At 49.2% G+C, this 23,848-nt stretch overlaps 1 protein-coding gene across 2 annotated transcripts in view; it reads right to left on the minus strand.

Annotated features, from left to right (window-relative positions):
• The window catches only part of LOC140389547 (membrane-spanning 4-domains subfamily A member 4A-like), a 53,695-nt gene extending 35,470 nt beyond the window's left edge, over positions 1 to 18,225 (minus strand). Inside the window, exons 1-4 of one of the 2 annotated variants that reach the window (XM_072473751.1) lie at positions 17,943 to 18,225; positions 15,498 to 15,682; positions 13,386 to 13,595; positions 1,700 to 1,828 (exon numbers count right to left, since the gene is read on the minus strand). In XM_072473751.1, coding sequence (XP_072329852.1) covers positions 1,700 to 1,828; positions 13,386 to 13,580 — 324 coding nt within the window. In that variant the 5' untranslated portion in view covers positions 13,581 to 13,595; positions 15,498 to 15,682; positions 17,943 to 18,225. The remainder of the gene's footprint in view (positions 1 to 1,699; positions 1,829 to 13,385; positions 13,596 to 15,497; positions 15,683 to 17,942) is intronic. The other variant, XM_072473752.1, reaches the window with a different exon arrangement.
• Positions 18,226 to 23,848: the final 5,623 nt, after the last annotated feature.

Consider the following 23,848-nt stretch of genomic DNA (forward strand, 5'->3'; position numbering starts at 1 on the left):
GTGAGCAGGTTATTGCTGAGTAAGTGCCGCTTGATAGCACTGTTGATGACTCCTTCCATCACTTTGCTGATGATGGTGAGTAGATTGATAGGGTGGTAATTTGCTGGGTTGGATTTGTCCTGTTTCTTGTGTACAGGACACACCTGGACAATTTTCCACATTGCCAGGTAGATGCCAGTGTTGTAGCTTTACTGGAACAGCTTGGCCTGGGGTGCAGTAAGTTCTGGAGCACACGTCTTCAGTACTATTGCAGGAATATTGTCAGGGCCCAGAGCCTTCACAGTATCCAGTGCCTTCATTCATTTCTTTATATCACGCGGAGTGAATTGTATTGGCTGAAGGCTGACATCTGTGATGCTGGGGACCTCAAGAGGAGACAGCGATGAATCATCCACTTGGTACTTCTGGCTGAAGATTGTTGCAAATGCATCAGCCTTGTCTTTTGCACATATGTGCTGGGCTCCTTCATCATTGAGGATAGGGATATTTGTGGAGCCTCCTCCTCCATTGAGTTGTTTAATTGCCCACCACCATTCACAGCTGGTTATGGCAGGGCTACAGAGCTGGGATTTGGAGGGAAATAGTTAAAAACCAGGGGCGAAATTCTCCTACCCGCCCCGCCACATTTCTGCGCCGACCGGCCGGCGGGAGTCTCCGTAACACCGGCCGGTCAATGGGGTTTCCCATTGTGGGGCAGCCCCACGCCGTCGGGAAACCCCCAGGCACCGGCAAAACGGAGACTCCCGCCGGCGGAGAATGACGCCCCAGGTTTTGAAAATATTGTAACTGCAGTTGAGATACAAGCTTGTATTGTTCTGAGTCAAGGTCAGATTATAAATTTGCAGCTTGGCGGTGAAATCTTACACCAGCCCTTCAGCCAGACTGCAAATGTATATAGCCAGTAAGTTAGATACCAATGCGCATGATGGTAAGGACCACTATTCAGAAGTCACAATTAAAAACTTGTAAGCCAATCGGGAGCAGAGAGTGTGGGGGGGCGGTATCAAACCATGAAGGTATAAAGTTACTGCCGCACGTGTTGCCCACTCTCTTCGCTTTTTTTCTCTTTCCAATTGTTTTCTTCCTTATGCCCTGCTGGGCTTTTGTTTCTTTATTTTTGTACTTTTTATATTTTTGAAAGTGTACTAACCAAGTTTTTGCAATAAAAGTCAATATCGCACTACCATCTTATTTGAAAATAAGATATCCTACAGATCTGGTCGTTGTGCAATTGCTCAGCTCTGTCTGTTACTTGCTGCTTATGCTGTTTGGCACACAAGTAGTCCTTTGTTGTAGCTTCACCAGGTCGACACCTCATTTTTCAGTGTGCCTGATGCTGTTCCTGCCATGCTCTCCTATGCTCTTCATTGGACCAGGGTTGATCCCCTGGCTTGGTGGTAATGGAGAATCTACTTTGGAGATTGACTGCGCTTAGCATTCTTTGTGGAACATTACAAATGCATGAATGCTGCCAAATGTGCCTCATGAATGGCGGCTCGATGTTGAAAGCCCAACAATTTTAGCTGGCTTGCAATGCAGAGCAAAGCCAGCAGCGCAGTTCAATTCCCGTTCCGGCCTCCCCGAACAGGCGCTGGAATGTGGCAACTAGGGGCTTTTCACAGTAACTTCATTGAAGTCTACTTGTGACAATAAGTGATTATTATTATTTTACACTATTGTGCTCATCAGTGGTACTTACTGAAATTCCAGTCCACCAGGGTGCCCCAATTCTTGTTGAAATGTTCATTTCCTGATGCTGACCTGTCACAATGCTGATTTGTATAATTGCAGCAGTTATGATGATTATGCCTGTCACGACCTCTGTTATCTGCAAGAGCCAGAAAATTGTGTTTAATTAACAAAATAACCTTTTGTTAGTAGTTTTAACTTGCTCCATGGTGTGAAACTGACACTGCAGATCACCCACTCTTTCCATTGAGTCTGAGTTTCACCTCCATTGATTTTCACTTGTGCAGTTTACCCAATTAATTCACCACATGGCATTCTGGAATTTGAAATGGGAATGTTTAGGGTTTATTGTAGAAAATTAAAAACAAAACAAAATAATTCACAGAATTTAACTCTTCTTCCTAATTAACCTTGTATTTCATGTCAATACTGCAGCACAACCAGAAATAACTTTATGATTATGTGGGTTAAACTCATCTTTAGAAAGAAGGATGACTGTTATTCCATGACACTGTGACAGATCATTGTCTGTGTGGTGTATATGGGGCTGGATTCACCAGTCGCTGACCAAAAACGCGGTCGGCGATAGGCCGGAGAATCAAAGTTCCTGACCAAATCGGGGGCGGCGCCGCTTTGGTGATGGTCCACCCCCTCAAAAGCGGCATACTTGCAGAGTACACCATGCCACATATCGACGGCCTCTGAACATTGCCTGAGGCCCACCCCCTGAAGCTCCTCCCCCAACCGGCCGAGATCCCGACGGCGCGGTCATGTGTGGCCTCATCTGTCGGGGACTCGGCGTGGCAGCTGCGACCTCAGTCCAGCACCGCCACCGTCGGGGGAGGGCCAATCTGCAGGAAGGGGGGACTTTATCAGTGGCACTGTGGATGGGTGGTCCGGGGCGCGCGAGCCGGCCGAAGTGGGGGGCTATTTCACAGGCCGGGTCCACGAGTGGCCAGCGCCATGTTTCATGGCGCCGCCGTACAGGCTGCCGTCGTGCGCATGCGCGGCCACAGACCCAGCAATTCTCCGGGCTCGCCACTGCCCAAACGGAGGATCGGTGGCCGTTTTACGCCATTTGTTCTGTCGTAAATGCCCCCCCGTCGGCCTTAGGACACAGCCTCAAAATCGGAGAATCCAGCCCATGAAGCCAGTTCTGGTGGGGATGAAATCATGTCAGTGACAGAACCCGTCTGATTCTCCAACCATTAATATTAATACAAAGATAATCTCGTGGGGACAGGACGGAATGTGCAATTTTCTTCATCATATTTGCTGATAATGTTCAATGTACAGGTCGGAATGAGGAAAAATTTCCCCTCTCTGAATTTTATTGCACAATCATGGGACCGCACAGCAACAGAAGGAGGCCATTCAGCCCATCAAAGCTGTGCCAGCTCTTTGAAAGACCTATCCAATTAGTTACACTCTATCAACCTTTTCCTCACAACCTTGCATGTTTTTATCTTTTCAGGTATATCTTCAATTGCTTTTTGAAAGTAATGATTGTATCTGCTTCCATTCCCCTTTCTTGAAGCCCATTTCAAATGGTAACACCTCAAAATATAAGCAAATTACATTGGCCTGAATTTTACACTCCACCCCCAGTAGCTTCTTGGCGATGGGGGAGTGTGTGACTGCAGGGAAGGAATTCATTCTGGAGCCAATCATGCAGTGATTTGGTGCTGGGACAGACAAGATACTCTCCCTAATTGAGGTCCTTCAGTGGCCAATTAATGGCCATTAAAGGGCCATTTTCCAACCCAGCCTCGATTTTTCATGAATTGAAGCTTTGGGGAAACAAAAAGCTTAAAGGGCGCTATTCTCCCCCCCCCCCGCCCCCCGCCCACCACCACCCCCCCCCCCCCACAACCCCTCCCCCCCACGCCGGGTAGGAGAATTGTTGGGGCGCCGCGTGAATCGCACCACGCTGCTCCGACCCCCGCACGCGATTCTCCCACCCCTCGGAAACCAACGGCGCACGATTCGCACCGGGCCGCTCGGAGAACCAGCGAGCGGCGATTCTCCGGCCCGTATGGGCCGAGAGGCCACTGCGACATGGCAGGTTCCCGCCAGCGCCATCCACCCCTGGTCGCTGCTGGCGGGAACTCTGCGGGAACCCTGGGGGCGGCCTGTGGGGGAGGGAGGGGGGCTCCTTCATCGGGGTGGCCTCCAATGGGGTCTAGCCCGCGATCGGGGCCCACCTATCGGAGGGTCGGCCTCTCCCCACCCCGGGCCTACCTCCTTCCGTGCACAGCCCCAGAACACCGCCGCCATGTTGGTGAGGGGCCAGCAGCATTCGCGGGTTGGCGCGGCGCACATTTGGCAGCGCGTAAGGACGCTGGAGCTGCATGAACCGCTCCAGCGCCAATAGGTCATGCCCGGGCCGTGTTTGCGCCGTCGCGAAACGCGGTGGCATTCACGACGGCACAAACACTTGGCCTCCATATCGGAGAATCGTCCCCAAAATGTTTGATCTCGGGCATTAAGTGATGGGGGTAGCACTTCCGTCAAAAGCCCCTACTGACTGGGGGCACCCTCGCCTAAAGGCCCAGTAATCTTCAGACCTCTCTCCCCTGCCTAATCTATCTCTGAAACCCCAATCTCCCCCTGGCAACTCCCTCGGCCTTCTCTCCCCTCCCCACCCTGGCACGTCTTACACTTCTCTGGGTCTCCAGTTCCCAGAACTTCATCACAGCCATGATGTGGAGATGCCGGCGTTGGACTGGGGTGAGCACAGTAAGAAGTTTTACAACACCAGGTTAAAGTCCAACAGGTTTGTTTCGCTGTCACTAGCTTTCGGAGCGCTGCTCCTTGCTCAGGTGAATGAAGAGATATGTTCCAGAAACATATATATAGACAAATTCAAAGATGCCAGACAATGCTTGGAATACGAGCATTAGCAGGTGATTAAATCTTTACAAATCCAGAGATGGGGTAACCCCAGGTTAAAGAGGTGTGAATTGTGTCAAGCCAGGACAGTTGGTAGGATTTTGCAGGCCAGATGGTGGGGGGATGAATGTAATGCGACATAAATCCCAGGTCCCGGTTGAGGCCGCACTCATGTGTGCGTAACTTGGCTATAAGCTTCTGCTCGGCGATTCTGCGTTGTCGCGCGTCCTGAAGGCCGCCTTGGAGAACGCTTACCCGGAGATCAGAGGCTGAATGCCCTTGATTGCTGAAGTATTCCCCGACTGGAAGGGAACATTCCTGCCTGGTGATTGTCGCACGATGTCCGTTCATTCGTTGTCGCAGCGTCTGCATGGTCTCGCCAATGTACCACGCTTCGGGACATCCTTTCCTGCAGCGTATGAGGTAGACCGAGTCGCACGAGTATGTACCGCGTACCTGGTGGGTGGTGTTCTGACATGCAATGGTGGTATCCATGTCGATGATCTGGCACATCTTGCAGAGATTGCCATGGCAGGGTTGTGTGGTGTCGTGGTCACTGTTCTGAAGGCTGAGTAGTTTGCTGCAAACAATGGTTTGTTTGAGGTTACGCGGTTGTTTGAAGGCAAGTAGTGGGGGTGTGGGGATGACTTTGGCAAGATGTTCATCTTCATCGATGACGTGTTGAAGGCTGTGAAGAAGATGTCGTAGTTTCTCCACTCCGGAGACATGTGAGACAGACGAAGCATCTACTTACATCGTTGTTCTTTCTGGAACAGGTAACCAGCCCATTGCCAAAGGCTCTAATTTTAGGGGTACTGTTCCACATCACGTCTGACAGGCCAGGAGACTCTCGAACTCTCAAGCCTGCCATAGGCGTATCGGAAGGATTTATTGGTTTATAATCAATGTTCTTTTTTTAAAAATATTTTATTGAAAATTTTTGGTCAACCAACACAGTACATTGTGCATCCTTTACACAATATTATAACAACACAAATAACAATGACCTATTTTATAAACAGAAAATGAATAAATAATAAATAACAAAAATGAAAACTAACCCTAATTGGCAACTGCCTTATCACAAGTAACACTCTCCAAAAATATAATTTAACAGTCCAACATACAATTATCTGTAGCAACGACCTATACATATTATACAGTATATATTAACAACCCTGAGAGTCCTTCTGGTTCCTCCTCCGCTCCCCCTCCCCCCCCCCCCCCCCCCCCGATCCTGGGCTGCTGCTGCTGCCTTCTTTTTTCCATTCCATCTATCTTTCTGCGAGGTATTCGACGAACGGTTGCCACCGCCTGGTGAACCCTTGAGCCGACCCCCTTAGAACGAACTTAATCCGCTCTAGCTTTATAAACCCTGCCATGTCATTTATCCAGGTCTCCACCCCCGGGGGCTTGGCTTCTTTCCACATTAGCAATATCCTGCGCTGGGCTACTAGGGACGCAAAGGCCAAAACATCGGCCTCTCTCGCCTCCTGCACTCCCGGCTCTTGTGCAACCCCAAATATAGCCAACCCCCAGCTTGGTTCGGCCCGGACCCCCACTACTTTTGAAAGCACCTTTGTCACCCCCATCCAAAACCCCTGTAGTGCCGGGCATGACCAAAACATATGGGTATGATTCGCTGGGCTTCTCGAGCACTTCGCACACCTATCCTCCACCCCAAAAAATTTACTGAGCCATGCTCCAGTCATATGCGCCCTGTGTAATACCTTAAACTGAATCAGGCTTAGCCTGGCACACGAGGACGACGAGTTTACCCTGCTTAGGGCATCTGCCCACAGCCCCTCCTCGATCTCCTCCCCCAGCTCTTCTTCCCATTTCCCTTTTAGTTCATCTACCATAGTCTCCCCTTCGTCCCTCATTTCCCTATATATATCTGACACCTTACCATCCCCCACCCATGTCTTTGAGATCACTCTGTCCTGCACCTCTTGTGTCGGGAGCTGCGGGAATTCCCTCACCTGTTGCCTCGCAAAAGCCCTCAGTTGCATATACCTGAATGCATTCCCTTGGGGCAACCCATATTTCTCGGTCAGCGCTCCCAGACTCGCGAACTTCCCATCCACAAACAGATCTTTCAGTTGCGTTATTCCTGCTCTTTGCCACATTCCATATCCCCCATCCATTCCCCCGGGGCAAACCTATGGTTGTTTCTTATCGGGGACCCCCCCAAGGCTCCAGTCTTTCCCCTATGCCGTCTCCACTGTCCCCAAATCTTCAGTGTAGCCACCACCACCGGGCTTGTGGTGTAGTTCCTCGGTGAGAACGGCAATGGGGCTGTCACCATAGCCTGTAGGCTAGTCCCCCTACAGGACGCCCTCTCTAATCTCTTCCACGCCGCTCCCTCCTCCTCTCCCATCCACTTACTCACCATTGAAATATTAGCGGCCCAATAATACTCACTTAGGCTCGGTAGTGCCAGCCCCCCCCTATCCCTGCTACGCTGTAAGAATCCCTTCCTCACTCTCGGGGTCTTCCCGGCCCACACAAAGCCCATGATGCTCTTTTCAATCCTTTTAAAAAAAGCCTTCGTGATCACCACCGGGAGGCACTGAAACACAAAGAGGAATCTCGGGAGGACCACCATCTTAACCGCCTGCACCCTCCCTGCCAGTGACAGGGATACCATATCCCATCTCTTGAAATCCTCCTCCATTTGTTCCACCAACCGCGTTAAATTTAACCTATGCAATGTGCCCCAATTCTTGGCTATCTGGATCCCCAGGTAACGAAAGTCCCTTGTTACCTTCCTCAACGGTAGGTCCTCTATTTCTCTACTCTGCTCCCCTGGATGCACCACAAACAACTCACTTTTCCCCATGTTCAATTTATACCCTGAAAAATCTCCAAACTCCCCAAGTATCCGCATTATTTCTGGCATCCCCTCCGCCGGGTCTGCCACATATAGTAACAAATCGGCCGCATACAAAGATACCCGGTGTTCTTCTCCTCCTCTAAGTACTCCCCTCCACTTCTTGGAACCCCTCAACGCTTTCGCCAGGGGCTCAATCGCCAGTGCAAACAATAATGGGGACAGAGGGCATCCCTGCCTTGTCCCTCTATGGAGCCGAAAATATGCAGATCCCCGTCCATTCGTGACCACGCTCGCCATCGGGGCCCTATACAACAGCTGCACCCATCTAACATACCCCTCTCCAAAACCAAATCTCCTCAACACCTCCCACAAATAATCCCACTCCACTCTATCAAATGCTTTCTCGGCATCCATCGCCACTACTATCTCCGTTTCCCCCTCTGGTGGCGGCATCATCATTACCCCTAACAGCCTCCGTATATTCGTGTTCAGCTGTCTCCCCTTCACAAACCTAGTTTGGTCCTCGTGGACCACCCCCGGGACACATTCCTCTATTCTCATTGCCATTACCTTGGCCAAGATCTTGGCATCTACATTTAGGAGGGAAATAGGTCTATAGGACCCGCATTGTAGCGGGTCCTTTTCCTTCTTTAAGAGAAGCGATATCGTTGCTTCAGACATAGTCGGGGGCAGTTGTCCCCTTTCCTTTGCCTCATTAAAGGTCCTCGTCAATACCGGGGCGAGCAAGTCCACATATTTTCTATAGAATTCGACTGGGAATCCATCCGGTCCCGGGGCCTTTCCCGCCTGCATGCTCCTAATTCCTTTCACCACTTCTTCTACCTCGATCTGTGCTCCCAGTCCCACCCTTTCCTGCTCTTTCACCTTGGGAAATTCCAGCCGATCCAAAAAGCCCATCATTCTCTCCCTCCCATCCGGGGGTTGAGCTTCATATAATTTTTTATAAAATGTCTTGAACACTCCATTCACTCTCTCCGCTCCCCGCTCCATCTCTCCTTCCTCATCCCTCACTCCCCCTATTTCCCTCGCTGCTCCCCTTTTCCTCAATTGGTGTGCCAGCAACCTGCTCGCCTTCTCCCCATATTCGTACTGTACACCCTGTGCCTTCCTCCATTGTGCCTCTGCAGTGCCCGTAGTCAGCAAGTCAAATTCTACATGTAGCCTTTGCCTTTCCCTGTACAGTCCCTCCTCCGGTGCTTCCGCATATTGTCTGTCCACCCTCAAAAGTTCTTGCAGCAACCGCTCCCGTTCCTTACTCTCCTGCTTCCCTTTATGTGCCCTTATTGATATCAGCTCCCCTCTAACCACCGCCTTCAGCGCCTCCCAGACCACTCCCACCTGGACCTCCCCATTATCATTGAGTTCCAAGTACTTTTCAATGCACCCCCTCACCCTTAGACACCCCCCCTCATCTGCCATTAGTCCCATGTCCATTCTCCAGGGTGGGTGCCCTCCTGTTTCCTCCCCTATCTCCAAGTCTACCCAGTGTGGAGCGTGATCCGAAATGGCTATAGCCGTATACTCCGTTCCCCTCACCTTCAGGATCAACGCCCTTCCCAGCACAAAAAAGTCTATTCGCGAGTAGACTTTATGGACATAGGAGAAAAACGAGAACTCCTTACTCCTAGGTCTGCTAAATCTCCACGGGTCTACACCTCCCATCTGCTCCATAAAATCTTTAAGTACCTTGGCTGCTGCCGGCCTCCTTCCAGTCCTGGACTTCGACCTATCCAGCCCTGGTTCCAACACCGTATTAAAATCTCCCCCCATTATCAGCTTTCCCATCTCTAGGTCCGGAATGCGTCCTAGCATCCGCCTCATAAAATTGGCATCATCCCAGTTCGGGGCATATACGTTTACCAAAACCACCGTCTCCCCCTGTAGTTTGCCACTCACCATCGATTAGCCATCCCCTTTTTCCAGCTCCTCACCCGGTTCCCACGCAGCTGTATCTCCCCCAGGCGGTGCCCCCCCGCCCATCCCCTCCCATACCAGCTCCCCCCTCTCCCCAGCAGCAGCAACCCAGTAATTCCCCCCCCCCCCCCCCCCGCTAGATCCCCCGCTAGCGTAATTACTCCCCCCATGTTGCTCCCAGAAGTCAGCAAACTCTGGCCGACCTCGGCTTCCCCCCGTGACCTCGGCTCGCACCGTGCGACGCCCCCTCCTCCCTGCTTCTCTATTCCCGCCATGATTATCATAGCGCGGGAACCAAGCCCGCGCTTCTCCCTTGGCCCCACCCCCAATGGCCAACGCCCCATCTCCTCCACCTCCCCTCCTCCCCCCATCACCACCTGTGGAAGAGAGAAAAGTTACCACATCGCAGGATTAGTGCATAAAACTCCTCTTTCCCCCCTTTTTAACCCCCCTCTTTGCCCCCCACATTCGCCCCACCACTTTGTTCAAACGTTCTTTTTAATAACCCGCTCATTCCAGTTTTTCTTCCACAATAAAAGTCCACGCTTCATCCGCCGTCTCAAAGTAGTGGTGCCTCCCTCGATATGTGACCCACAGTCTTGCCGGTTGCAGCATTCCAAATTTTATCTTCTTTTTATGAAGCACCGCCTTGGCCCGATTAAAGCTCGCCCTCCTTCTCGCCACCTCCGCACTCCAGTCTTGATAAACGCGGATCACCGCGTTCTCCCATTTACTGCTCCGAGTTTTCTTTGCCCATCTAAGGACCATTTCTCTATCCTTAAAACGGAGGAATCCTCGCGCCATCACTCGGTATGCTCCCTCCACCTCCAACGGACCCGCCGGGGCCTCCGCTCCCATTAACGAGTGCAGCATCGTGCTCACATATGCCCCGACGTCCGCTCCCTCCGCACCTTCAGGAAGACCAAGAATCCTCAGGTTGTTCCTCCTTGCGTTGTTCTCCAGTGCCTCCAACCTTTCCACACATCGTTTCTGATGTGCCTCATGCATCTCCGTCTTCACCACCAGGCCCTGTATGTCGTCCTCATTCTCGGCTGCCTTTGCCTTCACGACCCGAAGCTCCCGCTCCTGGGTCTTTTGTTCCTCCTTTAGCCCTTCGATCGCCTGAAGAATCGGGGCCAACAGCTCTTTCTTCATTTCCTTTTTGAGCTCATCCACACAGCATTTCAAGAACTCTTGTTGTTCAGGGCCCCATGTTAAACTGCCACCTTCCGACGCCATCTTGGTTTTTGCTTGCCTTCCTTGCCGCTGTTCTAAAGGATCCACTGCAATCCGGCCACTTTCTCCTCCTTTTTTCATCCGTATCCAGGGGGGATTCCCTTCTGGTTTACCGCACAGTGTTTTTAGCCGTCAAAATTGCCGTTGGGGCTCCTATCAAGAGCCCAAAAGTCCGTTTCACCGGGAGCTGCCGAAACGTGCGACTCAGCTGGTCATCGCCGCACCCGGAAGTCTATAATCAATGTTCTGACCATCTTATGAATGCAACATCTGTAGCCATCAAGTCCTGGGCCAGAATCTTACGGTCCTCAAATGGTGGGTTTTTAGATGGGTTGGAGGAGCATTAAATTGAAGGTCCCTCGGACAGGAGGCCCGCATTTGGCACAATTGTGGCTGCTGAAGGGCCATTTTCTGCCCAGCCTCAGGATTTAAGTTGGCGGGAGGGTTGAAGTTCCATGGGAGAGTTACATCTCGTGTGGGAAGTGAGGGGAGGGGGGGTGGAGCTCCTCAATCAGGGGAACCATGCTGAAGACAGGTTTTTCCCACCTCCACCCCTCCGAGGATCAATGACTTCCAGATGACCCTCACTCCCTGGCCTCCCCCAAAGACAGCAATCGACATCTTCAGACCAGTCTCCCGGCCTTTCCTATCCTGGGATCCATTGAATTTACCCGAGCCTCCAGTGCCTGGACTTAGTCTCCGAAACCCTCCTGCATTTCTTCTTCTGTCCACTGCAGCATTATCCCTGCAAGACTGGTGATCTGCCAGCCATTGGCTGGCAGCTCACCCTCTCAGCTGAGGGCCGGACATTCCACCTGCAGCCATTCGACTCTCATTTGAGCATGAAATGTCTGCTGAGCTCTCTGATTTGGCAGGGAGATGTCTCCTGCCTGACTCTTCAGATCAGGGGAAGTGCGATCCCGTCATCTGTAAATTTTAGGCCCTGGAGAAGCTTTTAGAACCTTAGTTAGGCCACACTTGATGTATAATGTTCAATTCTGTCGCTACACTACCAGAAGGATGTGGAGGCTTTAGAGAGGGTGCAGAAGAGATTTACCAGGATGTTGTCTAGTATGGAGGGCATTAGTTATGAGGAGAGGTTGAATAAACTTGGCTTGTTCTCACTGGAACGAAGGAGGTTGAGGGGCGACCTGATAGAGGTCTACAAAATTATGAGGGGCATGGACAGAGTGGATAGTCAGAGGCTTTTTCCCAGGGTAGAGGGGTCAATTACTAGGGGGCATAGGTTTAAGGTGCGAGCGGCAAGGTTTAGAGGAGATGTACTCGGTAAGTTTTTTTACACAGAGGGTAGTGGATGCCTGGAACTTGCTGCCAGAGGAGGTGGTGGAAGCAGCGACGATAGTGATGTTTAAGGGGCATCTTGATAAATACATGAATAGGATGGGAATAGAGGGATATGGACCCCGGAAGTGTAGAAGAGTTTAGTTTAGACGGACAGCATGATTGGCGCAGGCTTGGAGGGCTGAAGGGCCTGTTCCTGTGCTGTATTTTTCTTTGTTCTTTGTTCTTTGTTCTTTGAGTGGTATTCAAACCCAGAGCTGCTGGCTCTAAGGCATTGACATTTCACATTGTTTCACAAGAGCTCGCTCAAACATATGATATTGGGGCAGTAAAATTTTAAACAAACGCAAAATACTGTGGTCGCTGTAAATCTAAAAAAAAAATCCGAGAATGCTGGACATACTCAGCAGGCACAGAGAAATCTGCGAAAACAGAAACAGCCTTAATGGACCGAATTTTTCAGAGGAGTTGGAAGTGCTGCGCTTGACAAAAAGCTGGAAGTGATATCACCGCAGCAGGTATTAGGACAATGGGGAGACATTTTTCAGAAGTTAGAAGGCCTGAAGTCTGTTCCTGTGCCAACTCATCTTTGCCATAGTGGGATAATTGTTGGCAAAAGGCTCCTCCATGCACCTTGGAGTGTCAGCTCCCTGGAACTCATAGGGTTTAATACAAGGCTTGCTAGGCAATTTGAGAATGCCATTTAAATGTCAACCACAATACAATAGGCTTGGGGTCATATAATAATAATAATAGCTTATTGTCACAAGTAGACTTCAATGAAGTTACTGTGAAAAGCCCCTAGTCGCCACATTCCAGCGCCTGTTCGGGGAGGCCGGTACGGGAATTGAACCCCCTGCTGCTGGCCTTGTTTTGCATTACAAGCCAGCTGTTTAGGCCACTGTGCTAAACCAGCCCCTGGTTTATTTGGCCAATGAAAGGGCAGTACGGTGGCGCAGTGGTTAGCACTGCTGCATCACGCCGCTGAGGACCCGGGTTTGATTCCAGCCCCGGGTCACTAGTCCTTGTGGAGTTTGCACATTCTCCCCGTGTTTGCGTAGGTCTCATACCCACAACCAAAAAGATGTGCAGGGCAGGTGAATTGGCCGCACTAAATTGCCCCTTCATTGGAAAAAAAAGAATTGGGTACTCTAAATTAATTTTAAAATAAATTAATTAATAAAATTAAAATATTTGGCTAATGAAGATAAAGGGTGTAGATTTCCTTCCCGAAAGGACATTGGTGAACTAGATATCTATGTTTTGATGACAGTCCAGTCCATGCTAATTACAGGTGTTTTCTCATCAGTCCTGACCACTAGATTTCTAGGACAAAATCGTTACACTATCATATCTATTGTGTAATCTCCTGCAGTTATGTTAAAAGCAAAGCCATGCAACCCACATCAATAACATTTTATATTGCTACAGTACACCCTTTCCTTTCTGATCTATATTGTGCTGAAAGAGTTTCCACTTTGGAAAGTGCACTTACACCCAACGCCTTGAGTTTTCCTTTGAGCATCTTCTGCACAGCAGATTTATCTTGATTGAGTGTTGTAGCCATAGTTTCGTTCACATAACCATTTTCCAGATATTGCACACATTGACGGGGACAGGGCAGTAGCCATTGTGGTGGGAATTGGTTTGGTGGGCAGACATTTTCGCCATTCCTCAAAAGGTAAGCCATTGTCACGACAATTGTCTGGAAGATAAAGGAGAATCTGTGAGTTGTTTCTTCAACTTGTACTTGTGAACGACATTTGTGAGATCTTGTCCAATAATGTAAGCACAATTCTGGATTTAAAAAAACAGACACATGGAAATCGAATACCTTTCAGAGAAATGAGGCTGAGGAAATTCTTCTGTTAGTCTCAGATTGCAGCAGTGGCGGACACAGTTAAGGGGTGAGGATAACCACAGAAATTAAAGCTTATCAACATTTTCTTTCCTGTATGAGTATGACCGAACATGAATAAGGTTACCAGTGGGTGGTGGATCATGAAAACAACGGGTGTATTTTAAAAACGTCAGGAGGAGTTCATGCCAGAAAGATTATTTCACCAGATGTTGGCATCACTTTTTAGATCAGCATTTTTATTGCCTAATTTCCCTCGAAAAGATGGCATGGAGCCACATTTATGATGTTCGACAGCCCAAGTGTTTTGGGAACATCCACGGTGCTTTTTGGTTGGGAATTCCAGGACCTAGACCCAGAGGTGTAGAAGGAATAGTGATTATAATTCCAATTCAGGATGGTGTGTGGCTTACTTTGCAGGTGGTGGTGTTTCGATGTATTACAATCCCAAACCAACAGTGACTAGGATACCGAATCGAAACGCCAATATTTTATCTTTTTTTTTTAAATTTCTACAAATTTAGAGTACCCAATTCATTTATTCCTATTAAGGGGCAATTTAGCGTGGCCAATCTACCTACCCTGCACATCTTTGGGTTGTGGGGGCAAACACGGGGGAAATGTGCAAACTCCATACGGACAGTGACCCAGAGTTGGGATCGAACCTGGGACCTCGATGTCGTGAGGCATCAGTGCTAACCATTGCACCACTGTGCTGCCCTATTTTGGTTTATTAAAGATTGTGAGGAAGGATCGATTAGTTCCAGGCATGAGTGCATGAAGAAATAGGCCATGGTTATTTTAAAACAAAACTTTATTACAGCTGCAACATTAAACTTTTTAACTTTCAACCCCCAAAAGAACTGCTTACATGTACACCTTAAAGCTACCATTCAATTTCCTGTTAAAACACAAAGAAAATGCACATACAGCTCCCAATCCACTTAAACAAGCAAGCCCTAAAGTGATACTTGTATTGCAAAGCAGATTCTGGCTCTTGAAACCCCCTTCAGATTTTGTGATTGAATAGCAAGGGGAATATCAAGGGACTCAGTTATACAAAGTCCCTTTAGTCATACAGGCTGGCTGGAGCAACACACACAGTCCACTCTGAACCTAAGGGGTGGCACAGTAGCACAATGGTTAGCACTGTTGCTTCACAGCTCCTGGGTCCAAGATTTGATTCCCGCTTGGGTCACTGTCAGTGAGGAGTCTGCACGTTCTCCTCATATCTGCGTGGGTTTCTTCCGGGTGCTCCGGTTTACTCCCGCAGTCCAAAGATGTGCAGGTTAGGTTGATTGGCCATGATAAATTGCCCTTAGTGTCCAAAAAAAGGTTAGGTGGGGTTACTGGGTTACGACGATTGGGTGGACTTGTGGGCTTAAGTAGGGTGCTCTTTCCAAGGGCCGGTGGCAGACTCAATGGGCTGAGTGGCCTCGTCCTGCACTGTAAATTCTATAATTCTAAGTGATGTCCCGTGGATTTCTCCTCAGAATCCCCCCGATGATCTTCATAACGTGAGCCACCTTGTCCAATTGAACTCCAGCTTCACATCAGTGACCTTAAATTCCGCTTTCATAAAAATGCACTTTCCAAATCTTCTTTTAAACAAGGTTTTTCCTCTGCGGTGTCCATCAAGGGTTCACTTACAGGTTTTACAGCTTCCCCTTCAGGATTTCTTTGTCTTCACAGTTGCTTGAAGAATAAATTTACAGACTGCAATAAAAGAGCATCAACCTTTTGATTTACCTCTGAAGTCTGCTTTCCTACTTTAAGACTGGTTACCACAGCTGTCCCTTTAACTCTGCCGTCTTTTTAGCTTTGCCTGTCTTTACTGAACAGTTCTCTGTTCAATACTGTTACGTTCAGGCTTCTTGGAAACTTTGCTTCAGTTCTTTAGTTTCCTTAACTAGCTGGACTTTAGCTCTCTGCGCCTGTTTTACAAAGAACAAAGAATTAAGAAAAGTACAGCACAGGAACAGGCCCTTCGGCCCTCCAAGCCTGTGCCGACCATGCTGCCCGTCTGAACTAAAATCTTCTGCACTTCCGGGGTCCGTATCCCTCTATTCCCATCCTATTCATGTATTTGTCAAGATGCCACTTAAATGTCACTACCGTCCCTGCTTCCACCTCCTCCGGTAGCGAGTTCCAGGCACTCACTACCCTCTGTGTAAAAAACTTCCCTCGTACATCTCCTCTAAACCTTGCCCCTTGCACCTTAAACCTATGCCCCCTAGTAATTGACCCCTCTATCATGGGAAAAAGCCTCTGACTATCCACTCTGTCTATGCCCCTAATAATTTTGTAGACGTCTATCAGGTCGCCCCTCAATTTCCGTCATTCCAGTGAGAACAAACCGAGTTTATTCTACCTCTCCTCATAGTTAATGCCCTCCATACCAGGCAACATCCTGGTAAATCTCTTCTGCACTCTCTCCAGCACCTCCACATCCTTCTGGTAGTGTGGCAACCAGAATTGAACACTATACTCCAAGTGTGGCCTAACTAAGGTTCGATACAACTGCAACATGACTTGCCAATCTTTATATTCAATGCCCCGGCCAATGAAGGCAAGCATGCCGTATGCCTTCTTGACTACCTTCTCCACCTGTGTTGCCCCTTTCAGTGATCTGTGGACCTGTACACCTAGATCTCTCTGACTGTCAGAACTCTTGAGGGTTCTACCATTCACTGTATATTCCCGACCTGCATTAGACCTTCCAAAATGCATTACCTCACATTTGTCCGAATTAAACTCCATCTGCCATCTCTCCGCCCAAGTCTCCAAACAATCTAAATCCTGCTGTATCCTCTGACAGTCCTCATCGCTATCCACAATTCCACAAAGCTTTGAATCGTCTGCAAACTTACTAATCAGACCAGTTACATTTTCCTCCAAATCATTTATATATACTACGAACAGCAAAGGTCCCAGCACTGATCCCTGCGGAACACAACTAGTCACAGCCCTCCAATCAGAAAAGCACCCTTCCATCGCTACACTCTGCCTTCTATGACCTAGCCAGTTCTGTATCCATCTTGCCAGCTCACCCCTGATCCCGTGTGACTTCACCTTTTGTACCAATCTGCCATGTACCAAGCCGACTTGTGACAATAAGCGATTTTCATTTCATTTCATTTTTCATATTATCTGGTGAATACCATTAGGTCCAGGAGATTCACCTCTTAAATCCCATTCTTTTCTCCATTGTCACGGTATTTTTTTATAAGTTCCTCCCATTGATGTATATTAATGTCCCTTCTCTCACGGGTATTTAATTCAGTCCCTTTACTGTGAAAGTGAATCCAAAGAACTTGATTGATGGATCTGATGAGTAATTTCAAGAAGGAATTAGGTATATGTTTTGGGGCTAATGGGATCAAGAGATATATGGGGGAAAGGTGGGATCAGGGTATTAAACTTGATGATCAGCCATGATCATAATGAATGGTGGAGCAGGCTTGAAGGGCCGAATGGCCTCCTGCTGCTTCTATTTTCTATGTATGTTTCTATCTAATCTTATATTTTATATTGTATCACTTGTGTCAGCTTAAATACTTTGTGTTGCCCTATTATGTATTTTCTTTTCTTCCCTTTTCTTCCCATGTACTTAATGATCTGTTGAGCTGCTTACCCTTAGCTGACTGCATTTATATTGTTCGAAACATTTCCCTGAAAACGTCCGAGTATTTTCTGGCTTCACCTGTTAAGTGTGTTCAGTTCCAGCCTCTTTTTTAAATGGGCCGGATATAAATGTTAAACTGGCGCCTGTGAATGATCTTTTCCCCCAACTTCATGTCAAATTCTAATCCTGTTATGGTCAAGGTTTGCCCGCTGATCCAACGCAGTCAAATTATTAATTCTGGTTCTTTACTTGTCATCAATTAACGGAATGGTTGCTGTCCAGAAGGAGGCCATTCGCTACATCGCGTCTATACTGGCTCTCTGCAAGAGCGGTTGCCCCGAGGGCCATTAATCCGTCCTTTCCCCATAGCCCTCCACATTCCCTTTTCAGATACTCGTCCAATTCCCTCTCTCAGTTACCTAGCGGGCTTCAGACTCATCAGTGGCGAAGAACGAACGCCTTTTCATTTGGAGAGGTGCCCGTTCGATGGGCCGAATGGTCTCCCACTTCGCCGTAACAAAGATCCCCGCTAGGAACAGGAGAAGTTCGAAATGCAACGTTAATCTTACCTTCCTCTGGGCTGTGTAACCTGAGCGAAGAGTCACTGGCTCGCTCTGATATCAGCACGTTTCAATCAATCAAAGTGGCCTGACAAAGCTAGAGGCAACTGCCAGAAAAGCAAAATCCTGCGGGATGCTGCCGACGTGAGATTGCAGCAGAAAGTGCTGGGGGAACAAAAGGGAGCACGTCCTGCAGCATCTGTTCATTGGATTATCTGCTGGAATATGATTAATAAATCCCACAGTCTCCACCTTGCTTGGGGGCGATACTTGCCCCAAGTTTCACGTTTCTGTTTGAACTGTGTTAGTCACAGTTGGACTTGGCCATTGTTGCGAAAACTACTTGGAAATCTGTGGAATAAACATCGCAGAAACAAGCCCTTCCGCCCAACTTGTCAGAACTGGTGCTTCTTGTCTGTGCTTGTCATTTCCAGTAAATGGTCTGTTTGTCTCTCAAAACCTTCTTGTCGGAAGTCAGAACATTTAAAATCCGGGATTCTCCACTCCCACGCCGAAGTGGCCGCGCCGTCGTGAACGCCGCCGAGGTTCACGACGGCGCGGAACGGCCCCGGTCCCGACCGATTCAGGCCCTGACAATGGGCCAGGTCATCTACACGCGCCAGGCCTTGTCGCTCGCGTAAAAGCGGCGCCGCATAAGGGACGTCATCCGCGCATGCGTGTTTGCCGTCCTCTCTAAGTCCGCCCCGCAAGAAGATGGGGGACGGATCTTGCGGGGCCACGGAAGGAAGGAGGTTCTCCTTCAGAGAGGACGGCCCGACGATCGGTGGGCACCGATCGCGGGCCACCCCACATTCCAGGTGAAGCCCGGTGCAGGATCCCCCCTCGCCTACCCACAGGCCGCCTCCCCCAGCGTTCACGCACCACCCACGACTGCAGCGACCAGGTGTGGACGGCGCCGGGGGGAACCCGCCGTTTTGGCCTGGCCGCTCGGCCCATCCGGGCCTCAGGATAGCGGGGGTGCCGGAGAATCGCCATTTTCGGTGTCTCCGGCGATTCTCCGGCCTTGGGCCTGCGAAACTCGACCGGGCGTCGGACCGGCGTCCCCGGAAATTTTGGCGGCCCAGGCGATTCTCCCAACCGGCGTGGGAGTGAAGAATCGCGCCCGCTATCTGAAGTTTCAAAGTAAACTTTCCCCCAACAATTTAAAGTTTAGGGGAGAAACTCAACGAAATCCAGTGACATGGAAACAGAGGCAGAGTTATTCTATCAACTCTGGGGGTTTAAGTGTTTCATAGAATTTACAGTGCAGAAGGAGGCCATTTGGTCCATCGAGTCTGCACCGGCTCTTTTAAAGAGCACCCTACCCAAGGTCAACACCGCCACCCTATCCCCATACCCAGTAACCCCACCCAATACTAAGGGCAATGTTGGACACGAAGGGCAATTTATCATGGCCAATCCACCTAACCTGCACATCTTTGGACTGTGGGAGGAAACCGGAGCACCCGGAGGAAACCCACGCACACACGGGGAGGATGTGCAGACTCCGCACAGACAGTGACCCAAGCCGGAATCAAACCCGGGACCCTGGAGCTGTGAAGGTATTCTGAGAGACAGGATCTACAAGCATTTAGAGAGGCAAGGACTGATTCGGGGCAGTCAGCATGGCTTTGTGCGTGGAAAATCATGTCTCACAAATTTGATTGAGTTTTTTGAGGGAGTGACCAAGAAGGTAGATGAGGGTAGTGCAGTACACGTTGTCTACATGGACTTTAGCAAAGCCTTTGACAAGGTACCGCATGGTAGGTTGTTGCAGAAGGTTAAAGCTCACGGGATCCAGGGTGAGGTTGCCAATTGGATTCAAAATTGGCTGGACGACAGAAGGCAGAGGGTGGTTGTAGAGGGTTGTTTTTCAAACTGGAGGCCTGTGACCAGTGGTGTGCCTCAGGGATCGGTGCTGGGTCCACTGTTATTTGTGATTTATATTAATGATTTGGATGAGAATTTAGGAGGCATGGTTAGTAAGTTTGCAGATGACACCAAGATTGGTGGCACAGTGGATAGTGAAGAAGGTTATCTAGGATTGCAACGGGATCTTGATCAATTAGGCCAGTGGGCCGACGAATGGCAGATGGAGTTTAATTTAGATAAATGTGAGGTGATGCATTTTGGCAGATCGAATCAGGCCAGGACCTACTCAGTTAATGGTATGGCGTTGGGGAGAGTTATAGAACAAAGAGATCTAGGAGTACAGGTTCATAGCTCCTTGAAGGTGGAGTCGCAGGTGGACAGGGTGGTGAAGAAGGCATTCGGCATGCTTGGTTTCATTGGTCAGAACATTGAATACAGGAGTTGGGACGTCTTGTTGAAGTTGTACAAGACATTGGTACGGCCACACTTGGAATACTGTGTGCAGTTCTGGTCACCCTATTATAGAAAGGATATTATTAAACTAGAAAGAGTGCAGAAAAGATTTACTAGGATGTTGCCGGGACTTGATGGTTTGAGTTATAAGGAGAGGCTGGATAGACTGGGACTTTTTTCCCTGGACCGTAGGAGGCTTAGGGGTGATCTTATAGAGGTCTATAAAATAATGAGGGGCATAGATAAGGTAGATAGTCAACATCTTTTCCCAAAGGTAGGGGAGTCTAAAACTAGAGGGCATAGGTTTAAGGTGAGAGGGGAGAGATTCAGAAGGGCCCAGAGGGGCAATTTCTTCACTCAGAGGGTAGTGAGTGTCTGGAATGGGCTGCCAGAGGTAGTAGTAGAGGCGGGTACAATTGTGTCTTTTAAAAAGCATTTAGATAGTTACATGGGTAAGATGGGTATAGAGGGTTATGGGCCAAGTGCGGGCAACTGGGACTAGCTTAATGGTAAAAACTGGGCGGCATGGACTGGTTGGGCCGAAGGGCCTGTTTCCATGCTGTAAACTTCTATGATTCTATGATTCTAAGCAATTGTGCTATCCACAATGCTACCGTGCTGCCCCCAAGTGTTGATAGTTCCAGTTTTAAGGCACAGATTAAAGTCACCGCTGAATTTAATAATAATTTTTATTGTCACAAGTAGGCTTACATTACCACTGCAATGAAGTTACTGTGAAAAGCCCCTAGTCGCCACACTCCGGTGCCTGTTCGGGTACACAGAGGGAGAATTCAGAATTTCCAATTCACCTCACAACACGTCTTTCGGGACTTGTGGGAGGAAACCCGAGCACCCGGAGGAAACCCACGCAGACACGGGAGAATGTGCAGACTCCGGCACGGTAGCACAGTGGCTAGCACCGTTGCGTCACAGCTCCAGGGTCCCAGGTTCGATTCCCGGCTGCGTCACTGTGCGGAGTCTGTATGTTCTCCCCATGGCTGCGTGGGGTTCCTCCGGGTGCTCTGGTTTCCTCCCACAGTCCAAAGACGTGCAGGTTAGGTGGCATGGCCATGCTAAATTGCCCTTAGTGTCCAAAAAGGTTAGATGGGGTTACGGGGATAGGGTGGAGGTGTGGGCTGAGGTAGGCTGATCTTTCCATGGGCCAGTGCAGATCGATGGGCTGAATGGCCTCCTTCAGCACTGTAAATTCTATGTTCTATGAGTACTTGATATAAATGACAGTTCGGTGAGATTGAGCAAGGAAGTGTCCACTCTGACACCCCCCTCCTCCCCCACACATGTTTCCCACCCAGGTCCGGACCCCATTCCGAATCTCGCCACTTGTTCCGACTCCGCCCTCTGAGTCTTTCCAGCATTTCCTGTTTTTATTTCAGATTTCCAGCATTTATTTTAACATTCAAGCTGTATTTGATAATAATCTTTATTCGTGTCACAAGTAGGCTTACATTAACACTGCAATTAAGTCACTGTGAAAAGCCCCTAGTCACCACACTTCGGCACCTGTTTTCCGATACACGGAGGGAGAATTCAAAATATCCAATTCACCAAATAAGCACATCTTTTGGGGCTCAAGACATAAAGATGTACAGACATACAAAGAGATATAAAGACATTCGAATAATATATAGGATTATGTCACTCTCTAAAACTGAGCAAACCATGCTTCCTGGGCCGATCAGGACTTTATGCCATTGCCTCAAACAGGGGAAGGGGGGGAGGGGATGGCTGGGGGGACACCGATATGCCCCATAACACTATGTTCACAGTGGGCAGTCAGCCGCCTCAGAAAGTGGGTCATTTGCCCGTTTTGTATCTGGCAAAAAAAAATCATGTTTTAAATCTCCTTATCGGCAATTACTGCCCAGTATGAAGTGAATGATAATCCTAATCCCTTTTGGTCTATTCCAGATCACCACACTCCTCAGATATCACTCTCACTTCGTTTGAGAAAGTTAGGCCTCACAGAGACTTATATAGGCCTGAAGATCTGGGGTGGGATTCGCCGTCGGCCGACGCCGTAATCGGGAAACACGATTGGGCGGAGTATCGGTTTTGATGGCAAAACCGTGGCAGGTGTCAGTTTCACGCTGAATCGCAATTCTCCGTTGCCTCGACAGCGGAGTAAATGCGTTCCACTCCACACGTGCAGTAAACACCGTCGGCATATCATTAGCGGGCCTGACCTGGTATTATCCGGGGCCTCTGCGATGCTCCGCCTCCACTGAGCCGACTTCCCAATGGAGAGGTTCACTTGTGTTTTTAAAAATCGTGAAACAGGCGCCATGGCTGCTGAGGGGGAGTGACGGGGTACGGAAAGTGTCCAACATCACCATAGTGTGCTGACAGTTGTGCTGCTGGCCATGGGGGCTTCTGCAGGGGCATGGCAGAGGGGGGCTAGCGAGGATTGGCTAGTGGTTGGGCTGTGGGGTCGGGGTACATGGGCACTGCCAGGCAGTCATGCAGCTGCCCACGCCGTTGACTGCCCACTGTGAACATAGTGTTATGGGTCATATGGGTGTCCCCCGAGGGCACCCCCCCTCCAGATGCCCTTGGCCCCAGCTGAACAAATAATCGGATGGGCATGCTCCAGGTTTAGCACAGGGCTAAATCGCTGGCTTTGAAAGCAGACTAAGGCAGGCCAGCAGCACGGTTCAATTCCCGTACCAGCCTCCCCGAACAGGCGCCGGAATGTGGCGACTAGGGGCTTTTCACAGTAACTTCATTTGAAGCCTACTTGTGACAATAAGCGATTTTAATTTTCATTTTCAGTGCAACCTGTGACATCTTGTTGGCTGGGATGAGTGTGTGTGGGGAATGTAATGTCTATGTGCGGCTGCAGCTGTCAGCCTCCTGAGGGTCAATCGCGAATCTGGCGACTCCAACACCATTTCTCATTGGAATTGATTGTGTTCCACATGGCGCTGATGCTGGTCCCTCAATGGTCACTGTATCAGTCCAGGTGCGGTGCCAGTTTTGCTGTCGAGGAACACCACGAAAACAGCCCCACCGCCAATAGTTAGGGTGGGATTCTCCAAATGCCAACACCAAAATCGCATTCGGCGATTGGGCGGAGAATCCCTTTTGACGATGCTCCGTCCCCTCCAAAACAGCGTCATCGGTGAGTACACCACAAGCCGTTGGGACGGCCTCAGGACGTCACCTGAAGGCCCTCCCCCAATGCTCCTTCCCCGATGGGCCGACTTCCCAACGGCGTGGATCATTTGTGGTCTGAGGTTTTGTCAACCTTGCATGGTGGCTGCAGACTGTGTCCTCGTGCATCAGTCACTGAAAGTATTGCCCAGATACAACAGGCAGTAAAGAAGGAAAATGGCATGTTGGCCTTCATAACGAGAGGATTTGAGTATAGTAATAGGGGTGATTTACTGCAATTGTACAAGGCATTGGTGATTGGAATGGATTGGATTTGTTTATTGTCACGTGTACCGAGGTACAGTGAAAAGTATTTTTCTGCGAGCAGCTCACCAGATCATTAAGTACATGAGAAGAAAAGGGAATAAAAGGAGAAAAGAAAAGGTGAGCCCACACCTGGAGTACTGTGGGCAGTTTTG

Source organism: Scyliorhinus torazame, chromosome 14, assembly GCF_047496885.1.
Source record: "Scyliorhinus torazame isolate Kashiwa2021f chromosome 14, sScyTor2.1, whole genome shotgun sequence".
In the NCBI taxonomy this organism is placed as follows: domain Eukaryota; kingdom Metazoa; phylum Chordata; class Chondrichthyes; order Carcharhiniformes; family Scyliorhinidae; genus Scyliorhinus; species Scyliorhinus torazame.